Genomic DNA, 12,256 nt, shown 5'->3' with positions numbered 1-12,256 from the left:
GGAGGGAGACAGCGCCCGCCCCAACTAATACCCTGCCTGACAGTTGGTGAGGGAAAGTACAAGCAGATGGTGATGGGAAACTCCCCAGCCAAGGGATCCTGGAAAATCCCTGCCTGGCAGCTATGTGGAAACTCCCCAGCCCAGGGATCCTGGAAAGTCCCTGCTAGGAGAATTGGCCGCGCCCGTCGTTACAGTATTAAAGAACCATTAATTCATTAAAAATGAAACAGGAAAACACACACATGGTATTGAAATACTATTTAATAAATGTTCAGGGAGTATCCATCATTCATTTATTTATTTATTTATTTAATAAAAATCATTGTATTATACCCCTTCGACATAGCGCCGTAGCAGAACCTCCAAAATAGTAGCAAGTGCGGCCAAATCGTAGCGTTGGCATCTATGCAAGTAGCCGACTTTAGTTGCTTGGTCCCTGGGAAGGGGCGACTGAAGCCACTGGCTTTGCGTGGGACACACGGCGGCTGCAGGACGTAATAATACAACAGGATGAGTGCAAAAATGATGTGTAATTAGTACACTAATACAACATTAAAATGATCACATTTAATAGTGCTAGATTACACAAAAGCGAGAATACTCAGATATAAGTAACATGTTACTTTTCTGTCTGTGGCTTTCCCGTCAGGTCAAGCAGCTTTGATATATTGTTCAGGTTCTGGGTCTTTAGGAGATAGATACCAATTAGGTAATGGTTACATTTCATACTTTATAGGGAACTATATGTCCTCAGTATGCTTAATAGATTTTATGTAAGCAGATTATTAAAATAAATAAATAAATAAATGCAAACAATTTACTTACCAGTACATAATAATGTAATTGAAACAGACATCATGTTGGTGGTAGATTTTCTGAAGCACATGGATCAAATTCTATGAAAACTTTTAGAATACTGCATGCGCTGTATAAATCTTAAATGTAGGTCCCTGTAAAAAGAGGCATTTAAACTGTATATTTCAAAGTTTATATTAAAATGAATCTGTTGGAGAAAGAGAATGACTGCTTGAGCTGCTGTCAATAACTTTACTAATCAGTAAACAGATCCTCAAGCCACCTATGATTATTTTTGTTTGTGGCAATAAAACAGTAGTTTTAAAATGGTGCAGCATTGCTATTGCTATTTGCTATTGCTGCACACATTGCTATTCAGTCTTAAAAGTCTACTGTTGCCAAAAGCAGGGCGAGTGCTGACAAATTATTAAAACACCTACAAAACCTGCACAAACAGTTTTACAATATTATCTGTACTTACTGTTCCTGTGTATTGTGTTCATTGATCAACTGAAGGCACTGCTTTAATGCCATAGTAGTTTGTATAACGCTGGAACCAGTTGCAATCTATACATCACATTTTTGATAACTTGCATCTAAATAAATCCTCCTTCATTAATGTGGCAGATAATCAGAATCCACAAGCACTGGCTGTGTGCACAAAATGTGATGTTTATATGTTGTGATGATACTAATTTCTACTAGTTATAAGACCTAGAAACCCTGTATGAACCGAGTCAATGAGTCAACAGTCCCAGTCAACATGAAGATGGACTGCAATGTTACATACGGGATTCAGTTTTATTAGTCTGCAATGCATTTGAGAAAAAAAACAGCTGCTACCAGCTCTTACAGTTGAACCTCAAATACAAATTCACCTTGACAAGAAAAGGAAATTGAGCATTGAACCATCATGAACTAACATCTACTGGTTGTACACAACAAAAGGTTTACAAAATGTCACTGAGCCTAAAACTGTTAATATAGGCTGTGATGGTATCTGTAAAGCAAAACACAAACTTGTTAAATTGCCATTAACATGGAGATTAAATCAGATAAAAGTAAACTTTTTGTTTTCTTTTAAAAATCCAGTCCAGTGGTCTCAGTTATGGTTATTATCAGGACAGATTTATTTCCTTCACAATAATAATAATAAAATGGAGATGTGCTAGCTCAGTTCACTAAACACTGCTCTTACACAGAGTCTCTGCGAGTCATGCCGACTAATGTCAATATGGACAAATCTGGACTTTCAGGCGTACAGGAGGGGTTATGGTTGTCCTCTTCAGTGTTGGGGAAGTCTATAGCCTTCTGAGGGAGACCCATAGCAATGGAGAGCAATATATCCTGTTAACATCTACAACTACACCTCTAAGCAGTGATGTTGGGCAACTCCTCCATTTAAAAAGGAAAAGAAACTGAGCAATAATACTTTAAAGAGCTACTGACCAAATCTGACCAAAATGTATGTTATCGTTTAGGTGGGGGGTTGCTTTGAGTCATTCTTGTTAGTTTGGTGTGTTTAGAATTTTAAAAATGTCATCCAAATTATATTGTGTGCCCTCTTTAGAGAAAGAAGTATCATGCTAATTTGGACAGAATTCCAGTCCTCAATTTCACCTAAATGCAACACAAGGCAGTTACCAAAAGGCTCTTTAGTGTATTATTCCCAGCAAGCAGGCAAAGTTGTTGAAGAGGTGAAGCAGAATTGGAAAGCAATCAAAAGAAATAAAATACACACTTATTTTGGTTTTAAAATGCAGAAATAATTATTCAAGCACATGTATAAGAGGAGAATGTAAATGTGCTAGAATACAATCACAGGTTAAGCAGATTGTTTAATTTTCAGTATTTTTCTTTTTTTTTGTTAAAATTTGGTTTTCTAGGAAACAAGAGTGCTCAAATGTGATCAAATTGACATTTTCACTCTACTAGCTTTTAATAATCAGCAATAGTGTTTTGAAGATGTCAATTCCTTTTGTGCCATGGGTGGATTATAGTTACATTCTTTTCGGTAAAATCCATAGGACGGTCTTTCTTTTTATCTTTTCCTGTTCTTGTTTCTCTGTTTTATCAAGAACAGGCTGTCATCCACAGCAAAGCTATCATCATGAGAGCTGTCCCTTTTCTTCCTCTTTCCTTTTACCTTGGGCTTCTTGTGTTTTTCATTAAACTCATCGCCTTGGTTCTTCATGTGGCTGAACAAGGCTGCTCTTGCAAACTTTTTCTTTGAATGGCTGTGTGCCCTTGGAGAGGGCATTTTAGGGCCTCTCGGAAAGTCCTCCTCTATCACCTGGACACTCTTCTTCTTTTTGCTCTTCAGTCTCCGTTCTTTGCGCTTCTCAGGCCAGGTCTTCTTCATGGGCAGATTCTTCTTTTCTTTCTGAGGCTTAGACCTACCACGCTTCCTTCTTTCTTCCTTAACCTTTCTTATTTTCTTTGGCGGTTGTGCCTCTTTTCCCACAGAGTGGGAAAAGTTAATGTGATCTAAAAGGCCAGCCTCTTTAAGCGCTATTAAAAAAAAAAAAATAAAAAAAAATCAACATTTTAAGCAGCCCGAAATGCCCCATGAATCACTAAAATACACATCCCAGGCTTCCTAATAACGTTAACCCTTTGCGGTCCTATGTCGGACCTGGTCCGACATTGCAATTATTCCTATCTGGTCCAAAGTCAGACCCTGTCCAACATCATCAAAAAGACGCAAAAAAACGGGTTTCTAATCGTTTTTTTCTCCGTAAAAAGCCGAGAAAAACTATTCAATGGCCGAGTGTGAGCGACAGGAGCCGAGACAAGCCGAAAAAAAATAACAAAAAAAAGAGGGCGTATCTCATGATTAGTCATACTTGCCCCTGGGATCAGATAGGGGCGGCCATAAGGAAACAAGCTGCCTGTGACTGCATCAGCGCTCAGAGAATATCACAGATATTTGCAGAGCTTTTTTCAGATTTTACAGTAATAAAATAATGACTTGGATTGCATTATTGAGGCGTTTGGTGATAAAACGAGTGATCAGGAGATGACTGATCGGTATTGTACGACTATTATTTTTATTATTATTTATTTATTAGCATATTTGAAAGCTATAGCGAACGAAAGGGTGGGGCGGGGCTGGAGATGCCTAGTAAGTGCTTTGTTGATATGCAGGGCCTGTGGAAAAAAAAAAAACTTTTAAACAGTGCGTCTAAAATTAACTGCGCGTGTGAAAATAGTACAAAAAAAAAATAGTACAAAAAAAAGACCTTCTACTTTTCTTTGAATTCTATGATTTCTTTCTCTGATGTCCTTCTCTGCATCGTAGTAGCATATATATGGGACAGTTGGAAAAGTCTCATTAAACATCCGCCTTTGGGAACACTCCTGTGAGAAGCAAAAATGAAAAAAAAGAGGACATGTTAGTTGAGATATTCTAAAACTGAAGCCAATTCTAGAACAAGTTGAAATAATATTTGTCTATGTAAATGCTCTTAATCTATATAAAATGACCATTTCTGAGATTTGCATAATCACAGGAAAGAATCAGACAAATTACATTTAATTTGCTATCCAGGACATGACTGTAGTGATGTAAATAGCTCACGTATAAAGTTGTCTGAGAGGACACAAATCTACTGAACTATGTGCTAGAATATTGGAGTTCTATTTTGTTGATTGCAACAAAAGTTTAAAATAAAGAAGGAAACTGATACAATACTGTATTACTTGCAGTAGGCTAACATTGCTTAAGTAACTATTTCATTGTACATTAATAATCTACAATAGATCTAAATGAATAAACCAGTCTTTACAGACTTCATTCCACTATATTATGCCTTTAACGGTGTTAATAAAGTAATAAACCACCCCTGGTGAAAGGCTCCTGTGGGATTAATATAGAATGAAAGTATTCATTATATTCCATGCTTTTAACAGATATTGTATAAATAATATATAACAATTATAGCAAAATGTGTGCATGAAATACCACCACTGCATTTAATCTGTGGATGAACATGCTTTACTCACCAGTGCAGTCAGTTTTATGTCATAGCTGTTCATTTTCACAGATTTTTGAAACATTGCAGAAAGGCATTTTGAATTCGATGAACTGAACTTACATATCCGTGATGTCCTTTTCGAGAGCAGTTGTGGCAGTAAACTCGGGTTTTCTTCTCGCTCTTGGCATCTGGCATGATGAGAGGTCCCGACCGTGTCTATAAAAAACAAACAAATAAGGATTGACCAATAATTCAAATTGTAAGGCGGGTCGATTTGCAATTGGTTTAGACAACCTTATAAATTTGTTGAGTAAAAATGAAAACATTTGGGGGAAAACAGCTGTTTGGGAAAAAGCACAAAAACATAAAACAACATCTTTATTGAAACCTAAATGATCTGAAAATGAATACATCACATGCTGGTTCCCACTGAAGGTACTCAAAGAAATCAAGGGGGTCTTGCTTTTAAGGTCAACAAGGAAAATAATTCATCACTGGACTTTGTTGTTTTCACCTGCATCTATCACACACCTGTTTCCACTGCTTCCGATTAAGGACTGTTACGCATTCATCTTCCCTGCCGGTGTGAGTGGCAATGGTGTAAGAACATCGGGAAAGGACACTGGCTGTTTTGGGGTTGTTTTGGGGTGGTTCTGGGGTGTTTCTGTGTTGTGTGTCGTGTTATTTTATTAGTTAGTTGTGTATTTTAAATGTTTATAATTCTTCATTTGCTTTTATATGTCTGCTATGTCCTTCCATCTGCCATTTCTCTCTGTATGCTTATTTTTCTTTTTCTATTTTATTTTTCCTTCTTTTAAGAAACATTTTAAAAACTTTCATTTAGTATCTTTTTACTTTATTATATATTATTATTATATTGCTATATTATTAACTACATAGTATTGTAATATTATATTATTATCATATTGTTTTTTACTTTTATCTTTATTTTATTGTATTTATGACTTTTTCCGCTATCCCTGTCCTTCACTCCTCATTTACACAAATTCTCTCACCAGCACTGCTCTAACCCTTCCAATCTGATCTACCTACCCCTCCCCCCCTCCTCTGCTCCTTCTTACTGCACTCTCTGGTGCCCTCTGGAACTGCCAGTCAGCCTGCTACAAGGCTGATTTCATCTCTGCCTCTCATCTCTCTGTCGACTTTCTGGCTCTTACAGTATCATGGATCTCCCCTGAAAGACAAAGATTACCTGTAATATGAATGATGAAATCCACACAACGAATGAACTCCCAGTCTCCATGTTGCTTGGGTCAGGAGAAAAGCCAATCTCTTTCCCAGAGATCCTTAATATAATCCTTTTTTGGCACCAGTTAAGAAATGTTGGTAGACTTATATCTGCATGGTACATGGATTTGGAATTGCACCAAATAACAAATCCCTCCATTTCCCTGTATAGGCTTGAACGTAGAAGGTTTTTTTGAAGCCAGTAAGACGTTGACTACTTGTTCAGATAGCCCCTGATCTAGTAATTGTTGCTGGTCAGTCTCCATGCAGCTAGTTGTAGTCATGCAGGGTTGTTGTGATGCATCCTCTGTTCTGAGATAGTAGATTGTGGGTCACTGCTAAGTGCACTGGCCCCGTTTCTGCTATCTCTAGTATTTCCAAGAACCAGAACCTCTTTGCCCAGTAAGGGGCCACTAGATTGAGACTGGCCCTGTCTCTTTTTACCTTTCTGAGCAAAGCTGGGATTAATGGCAGGTGAGGATATGCATACATTAAGCCTGTCGACCATGGAATGGACAGTCCGTTTACTGCCATGGTTGCTTCTTGTTGGAACCGGGAGCAGAACAGTGGCAGCTGGGTACTCCCTGTTGTGGCAAATAGGTCTACATGTGGTTGCCGTAGTTTGTGTAATATCCAGTGTAAAACCTGTGGCCGGATTTGCCATTCATGAGGCAACCTCTCTCTGCTCAGCTGGTCTGCATAGCTGTTGTCGAATCCGGTAGGTATGCTGCCTTTATGTTGATGTCCTGTAACAATTCCAGATTTTTATGACCAGAAGGCACAGTTCCCACAACCTTGTGCCTCCCTGGTGATTAATGTATTTTACTGACGCGGTGTTGTCGGTAAGAACTAGCACGTGTTCTTGCATTAAAACTGGTGCAAAGTGTTTCAGTGCCAGGAAGATTGCTAAAAGCTACAGATGGTTTATATTGATGTGTCTTTGTCTTGGTGACTAAGTTCCCTGAACTTGTGCTTCTGTTAGGTGTGCTTCCCACCCTAGTAGGGAGGTGTCTGTATACAGGTGGAGTGTCGGAGTTCGTTGAGACAGCTGTAGCCCCTCTATCAGTCGAGGTGAGAATCACCACCATCTTGCTTCTGTTGCAGCTTCCAGAGACACCTTGATGCGGCGGGAGTCTGGAAGAGTCGGGTTCCATGAAGAAAGGAGACACTGTTATGTGTGTCTCATGTGTAGTTTTGCATCTCTTACCAAAGAAACTGCTGCTACCAGAAATTGTTGAAAGGAGTGTGCTGTTAGCTTGGCTCCAACACTGAAATGACCCACCAGTTGCCAAATGGTGGTCACACTCTGCTCTGTGAGATACACTTTCCCTGAGATCATGTTGAATTGGTGCTGGGAGGAGCAAGGATTTTTCCTGAAAAGGTCCTGAAAAAGTTGAAGAGCTGTGTCTCTGTGTTCTAACGCCCTTTCCCTGGATGGGGCTTGTATCAATCAATCGTCGATGTAAGGGTAGACGTGGATGTCACTGCTTCGTAGATGTGATGTGACTTCTATCATCACTTTGGTGAACACTCCAGGGGCTGTGGAGATCCCGAATGGAAGCACTTTGAATTGGTCTCGGATAGCAAACCAAAGGTATTTCCTGGAATCCTTGTGTATGGGAAGAGGAAAATATCCATCCTTGAGGTCTATAGATACCATCCAGTCTCCGGATTGAACTGCCTTGATGATAATGTCCAAAGATACAATGTTTAACTTTTGGTCTGAACTTCCCGTTCCTTTTGTGTATTATCATAACTGTGGTTCCCTTAAATAGGAATATAACCTTTACAAAATAGGTGTTTCCCTTTAAGACACCCGAACTGAAAACTCTATACCAAAGATTCTCGCTAGAGCAGGGTGGTGCTGCTGAGGCTCCGCCCCACAACCACAAAAAAGCAGCGCGCCCTGCAAGCATCGTCATTTTCTTCAGAGACTGTGACTAAGAATGCCGTGACCCTGAAGTTAATGGTTAATATTCCTATTTCAGGGAACCAGGGTTATGATAAAAACCCAACGTTCCCTTTCAAGTAGGGAATATTAACCATTACAAAATGGGTGAACCAAATTGTAAGCTAGTAACCACTTGTGTCACAGTAATGTTCCATAATGAACACAATAAGATGGACTCATCTCTTGTGAGGGTGGACTGGGAAGCCACCCACAGTACTCTTGTGCCAAATCCAGGATTCTGCGGGTCCACGACATTCAGCCAATAGAACCTGGCAAACGTATGGGAGGAAGCCCACACCGCTGCACTGCATATCTCATGGATAGAGGAACCGTGGAACAACACCCACGAAGTCGCCTGACCCCTGGTGGAATGGCTGGTGAGCTTCTCGGGCGGGGACAGATTGGTCAGGTCATACGCAGTCTGTACAGTGCCTGTTAACCATTTGGACAGATGCTGTTTAGACAAAGCCTGTCCCTGGGACAAACAAACAAACAAACAGTTGTTCCGACTGCCTCCAGGTTTTAGTCCTCTCCAAATAATACGCTAATGCCCGCACTGGGCAAAGTGTATGGTGCTGACGCTCTTTTGCATTAAGCACTACATTTAACCTCCAGTGACAAACTAAATCCTTCACCGGTGGCCTATGAGCTGCTGGGGAGACTAAATCTATTTTTACACTGAATACCGAAATGGCTGCCAAATAGACCTTTAGAGTAGAGGGACATTTCTCCTATAAAAAAGGTCCTGTAAAAATTGGAGTATAACTGCCATAGGGCATGTCGTGGGTTCGAACCCACGAGCCAAACACCACGTTTATAACTATACTGGGAACAAGTAGAGGCTGCCATGGTGTTTTGTAGGGTGTCAATCATCCTGTTTGATAAACTCAGACGGCTCAAATGCAGCCGTTCAGGGGCAGATCCAGAGCTGCAGGCTCGATGGGCTGGGGTTCCACAGGGTACCCTGCACCTAACTGAGCAGGTCGTGGTGCATCGGCAGCTCCCATGGCTGGCCGCTCAGGAGCTGTATCAGAGGGGAGAAACAAACTCTCCTGGGCCAGTATGGGGCTATTAGTCTGTCTGACCTTCTCCAAGTACAGTGGTAGCAGCGCAAGTGGCAGAAATGCATAGAGTAGACATGCTGGCCACAGGTGTGCCAGTGCGTCTATCCCCAGAGGTCCCCCTTCTCCTTTTATGGAGAACCATAGAGGACAATGTGTCGACTCCTGAGAGGCAAAGAGGTCCACCTCTGCCCTCTTGAATCTCTCCTGAATGAGGCTCACGATGGAGTCTCCACTCTGCACCGCTGGGGACCCCCCTCGAGAGAAGGTCCACAGCCTAGTTGGTCACTCCAGGCAGGTGGACTGCATGGAGTGATAGAAGGCTCACTTGTGCCCATAGCAGAAGTTCGTGGGCCACACGGTGGAGGCTGGGTGACTGCAAAACAACCCTGGTGGTTTATGTACATAAGAACAAGAAAGTTTACAAACGAGAGGAGGCCATTCAGCCCATCTTGCTCGTTTGGTTGTTAGTAGCTTATTGATCTCAGAATCTCATCAAGCAACTTCTTGAAGGATCCCAGGGTGTCAGCTTCAACAACATTGAAGCTGACACCACAGCTGCGTTGGCCGTACGGACAAGCACGTGTCTCCCTTGAACCTGTTCCAAAAATTCCTGCAATGACAGGTAAAACATTGATATGGTGACCCTCCACGGGGGTTGCCACACACCCTGCATGCCCCGGCACTCCCACACTCCGCCCCAACCTGAGTTGGATGCGTCTGTGGTGATGACTTCTCTCCTGGTGACGCTGCCCAGTGCTATGCCTAGGCATAGATGAGCCGGCTGTTTCCACCAGAAGAGCGCCTGCAGACAGTGATTTGACACTGTCAGGAGTCTGTTGCGGTTCAACACCAGCTGGCAAACCGTGCGGCTGAAACACAGCTGTAGGGGGCGCATTTGTAGAAGCCCCAGTGGGAGGGTAGTCAATGCTGCTTCCATCAAATACAGAAGCTTCAGGAAAGCCACTACTGGAAGTGCTCTGCCAAATTGAAACAACTAGTAACCCTCCCCCCTCTGTCTTCTGACATGGTGGCCAACATGAGCTCAGAGTCCAAGAGCACCCCCAGATAGGTTACTATCTGGGCAGGAGCTAGTTGACTCTTTGCATCATTCACTTTCAAACCTAGCCGATATAGGTGGTTGGTGACGAGTTCTGTGTGCTCGTATGCTTGTGCTGGAGACCCTTCGCAGATGAGCCAGTCCCTCCCTTGCACGCTACGACTGCTGTAACATTTCGTCGCACGCTGGACCAAATATGTGACCCAGGGTGACGGGAGTGTCCAGCAAAGCAGTCTTATCCCCATCCAGCACTCGTGCCTGGGAGAGCCAAAGCGGTCTACGTGCAGCCACCAACGCTACCAGGTCCCTGCCTATTGATTGTCCACTAAGCTTGGACAGCCTGAGCAGGTTCCTCGAGATCAAGCACAACTCGTCTAACTGGAGAGATGAGGGCTTGTGGGTCTCAGCAATGGCCCAGATAAGGTGAGCCTGGTAAGCTACAAAAGATGCTGTTGTAGCTTCCTCGTCTGGCAGAGAAAACACTAGCTGTGTATGCTTTCTTCAGAATGACCTCAGGTCACTCTGCATTGCTTGTTCAGGCATGCTGCGTCCTTAGAAAGCAAGGACAAGTTAGCAGCAATGGGGGCCTCTACTGGCAGAAAGTGGGTAAGACCCAGCTTGTCCGCATCAGAATTCCTGTACAGTGAGTCCATTGAACGGGAAACCACCACAGATGTAGCCGGATGTTCCCAGGTGTACTGTAACTCGTACAGGAAGTCTGGGTGGACCGGAGGGGCAGCAGGGGTAACTGTCAGCTGTTCATCATAAATAGAGTGCCTTTCAGTCTGTGCTGCAGGCCAAGGCACCTGTAACACTGCAGTCACCCGCTGCATTAAAGGCATAAGCTCGGCCGAAAGCGAGAGCTGTGCCACTGGTATGTCAGACTCCGCATCATCTGACGGGAAGACCAGCTGATCATCCACCTCCTCAGAGGCAGCGATAGACAGCATGTCATCTATCTCATCAGTTACTGTCTGCAAAGGTGCAGACGCAGCAATCGGCGACACTAGCGGCAGTGACGGTGGAGCTGAGCGCTCTCCCTGCCTGCCGAACGTCATCGGAGGGCTTTCTATCTCCTCTGCTTTGGAGGGGGAGAAGGTGAGGGGAAACTGTAGGAAGACATTAAAGAACGAGAGGCTGAGCTAGATATGGTGCTCTTCCTAACTCGACTCCTACCCTCTCTCTGGACAGGGCCAGAAGAGGAGGGGCGAGCTTCACCGGTGCTGTATATTTGGTACCTGCACACTGCACTTGGTGCTCGGTATTGACACACGACACCGACGTGTGTACTAAGTACCGACATGGGCACTCGGCACCGATGCGTGCACTTGACACCGACACAGCACCAAAACGTGTACTCTGTGCCGACGCTCAGCGCCAACACAGTACACTTGGTACAGATGCTCAGCACCGAAGCAGTAACCTCAAACTCGCAAGCGAGATCGGGGCCAATAAATCGCAGTTACTGGAAGTGGCAAGTTAGCAGGGATGCCCACCTGCAAGTCAGTCACTGGGTAAACTGCATAGTCAGTGCGAACAAAAGACCAGCAGTAGCCTGTACCGAAACAGTAACCTCGGTCCCTAAGCATCGGGGGCAACGAGTCGCAGTTGTTGTATGTGGTGAATCAACAGGGGTGCCTACCTGCGAGTCAACCACTGGCTAACTCTAAATTCACACACGAGAAAAAGCCTGCGTCAAAAAGCCTTTGTAATAGCACTGCAGAAGCAGGACTAAAACAGCATCGAGCTGCTAGTAGAAACGCCTACAATGACTACTCGGAATTCTTCAATACCTACCTCTCTCTAAGAATAGAAAACAGAAAATGTTAGGTTATTATCATAACCCTGGTTCCCTGAAATATAAATGTAACCATTACCTCATGGGTATTGATTCATTGATCGTCTAACCTGAATCGATATTCCAAACTAGGGATGTGCGTTTGGTACATTTTTATGAACGCTTAAATGCTTTGCAGTGTCAGCGTTTAAACCATATCTACATACAGACACACACACGCTTTATATTACATTCTGATACTGACAGCCCTGGTTAGTATTTTCTAAGCAAATAAACCCTAAATAAGCAAATAACGTTTTAACATCGCAAAGACTACTTTCTGATAGTATTTTTAGAATAGTGTGTTTCTTAAAGGTTCATTTAAGA

General features: G+C 42.9%; 1 protein-coding gene across 1 annotated transcript in view; it reads right to left on the bottom strand.

Annotated features, from left to right (window-relative positions):
* Positions 1-1,577: 1,577 nt before the first annotated feature.
* The window catches only part of zcchc7 (zinc finger, CCHC domain containing 7), a 79,676-nt gene continuing 68,997 nt past the window's right edge, over positions 1,578-12,256 (bottom strand). The window contains exons 7-9 of the mRNA XM_034013789.3: positions 4,893-4,988; positions 4,038-4,155; positions 1,578-3,306 (exon numbers count right to left, since the gene is read on the bottom strand). Of these exons, the coding sequence (XP_033869680.3) occupies positions 2,837-3,306; positions 4,038-4,155; positions 4,893-4,988 (684 nt within the window). The 3' untranslated portion in view covers positions 1,578-2,836. The remainder of the gene's footprint in view (positions 3,307-4,037; positions 4,156-4,892; positions 4,989-12,256) is intronic.

The sequence above is a fragment of the Acipenser ruthenus genome, chromosome 2 (genome assembly GCF_902713425.1).
Source record: "Acipenser ruthenus chromosome 2, fAciRut3.2 maternal haplotype, whole genome shotgun sequence".
In the NCBI taxonomy this organism is placed as follows: Eukaryota; Metazoa; Chordata; class Actinopteri; order Acipenseriformes; family Acipenseridae; genus Acipenser; species Acipenser ruthenus.
The sequence above is the reverse complement of the archived record's forward strand: the minus strand, read 5'-3'. Positions and strand labels throughout refer to the sequence as shown.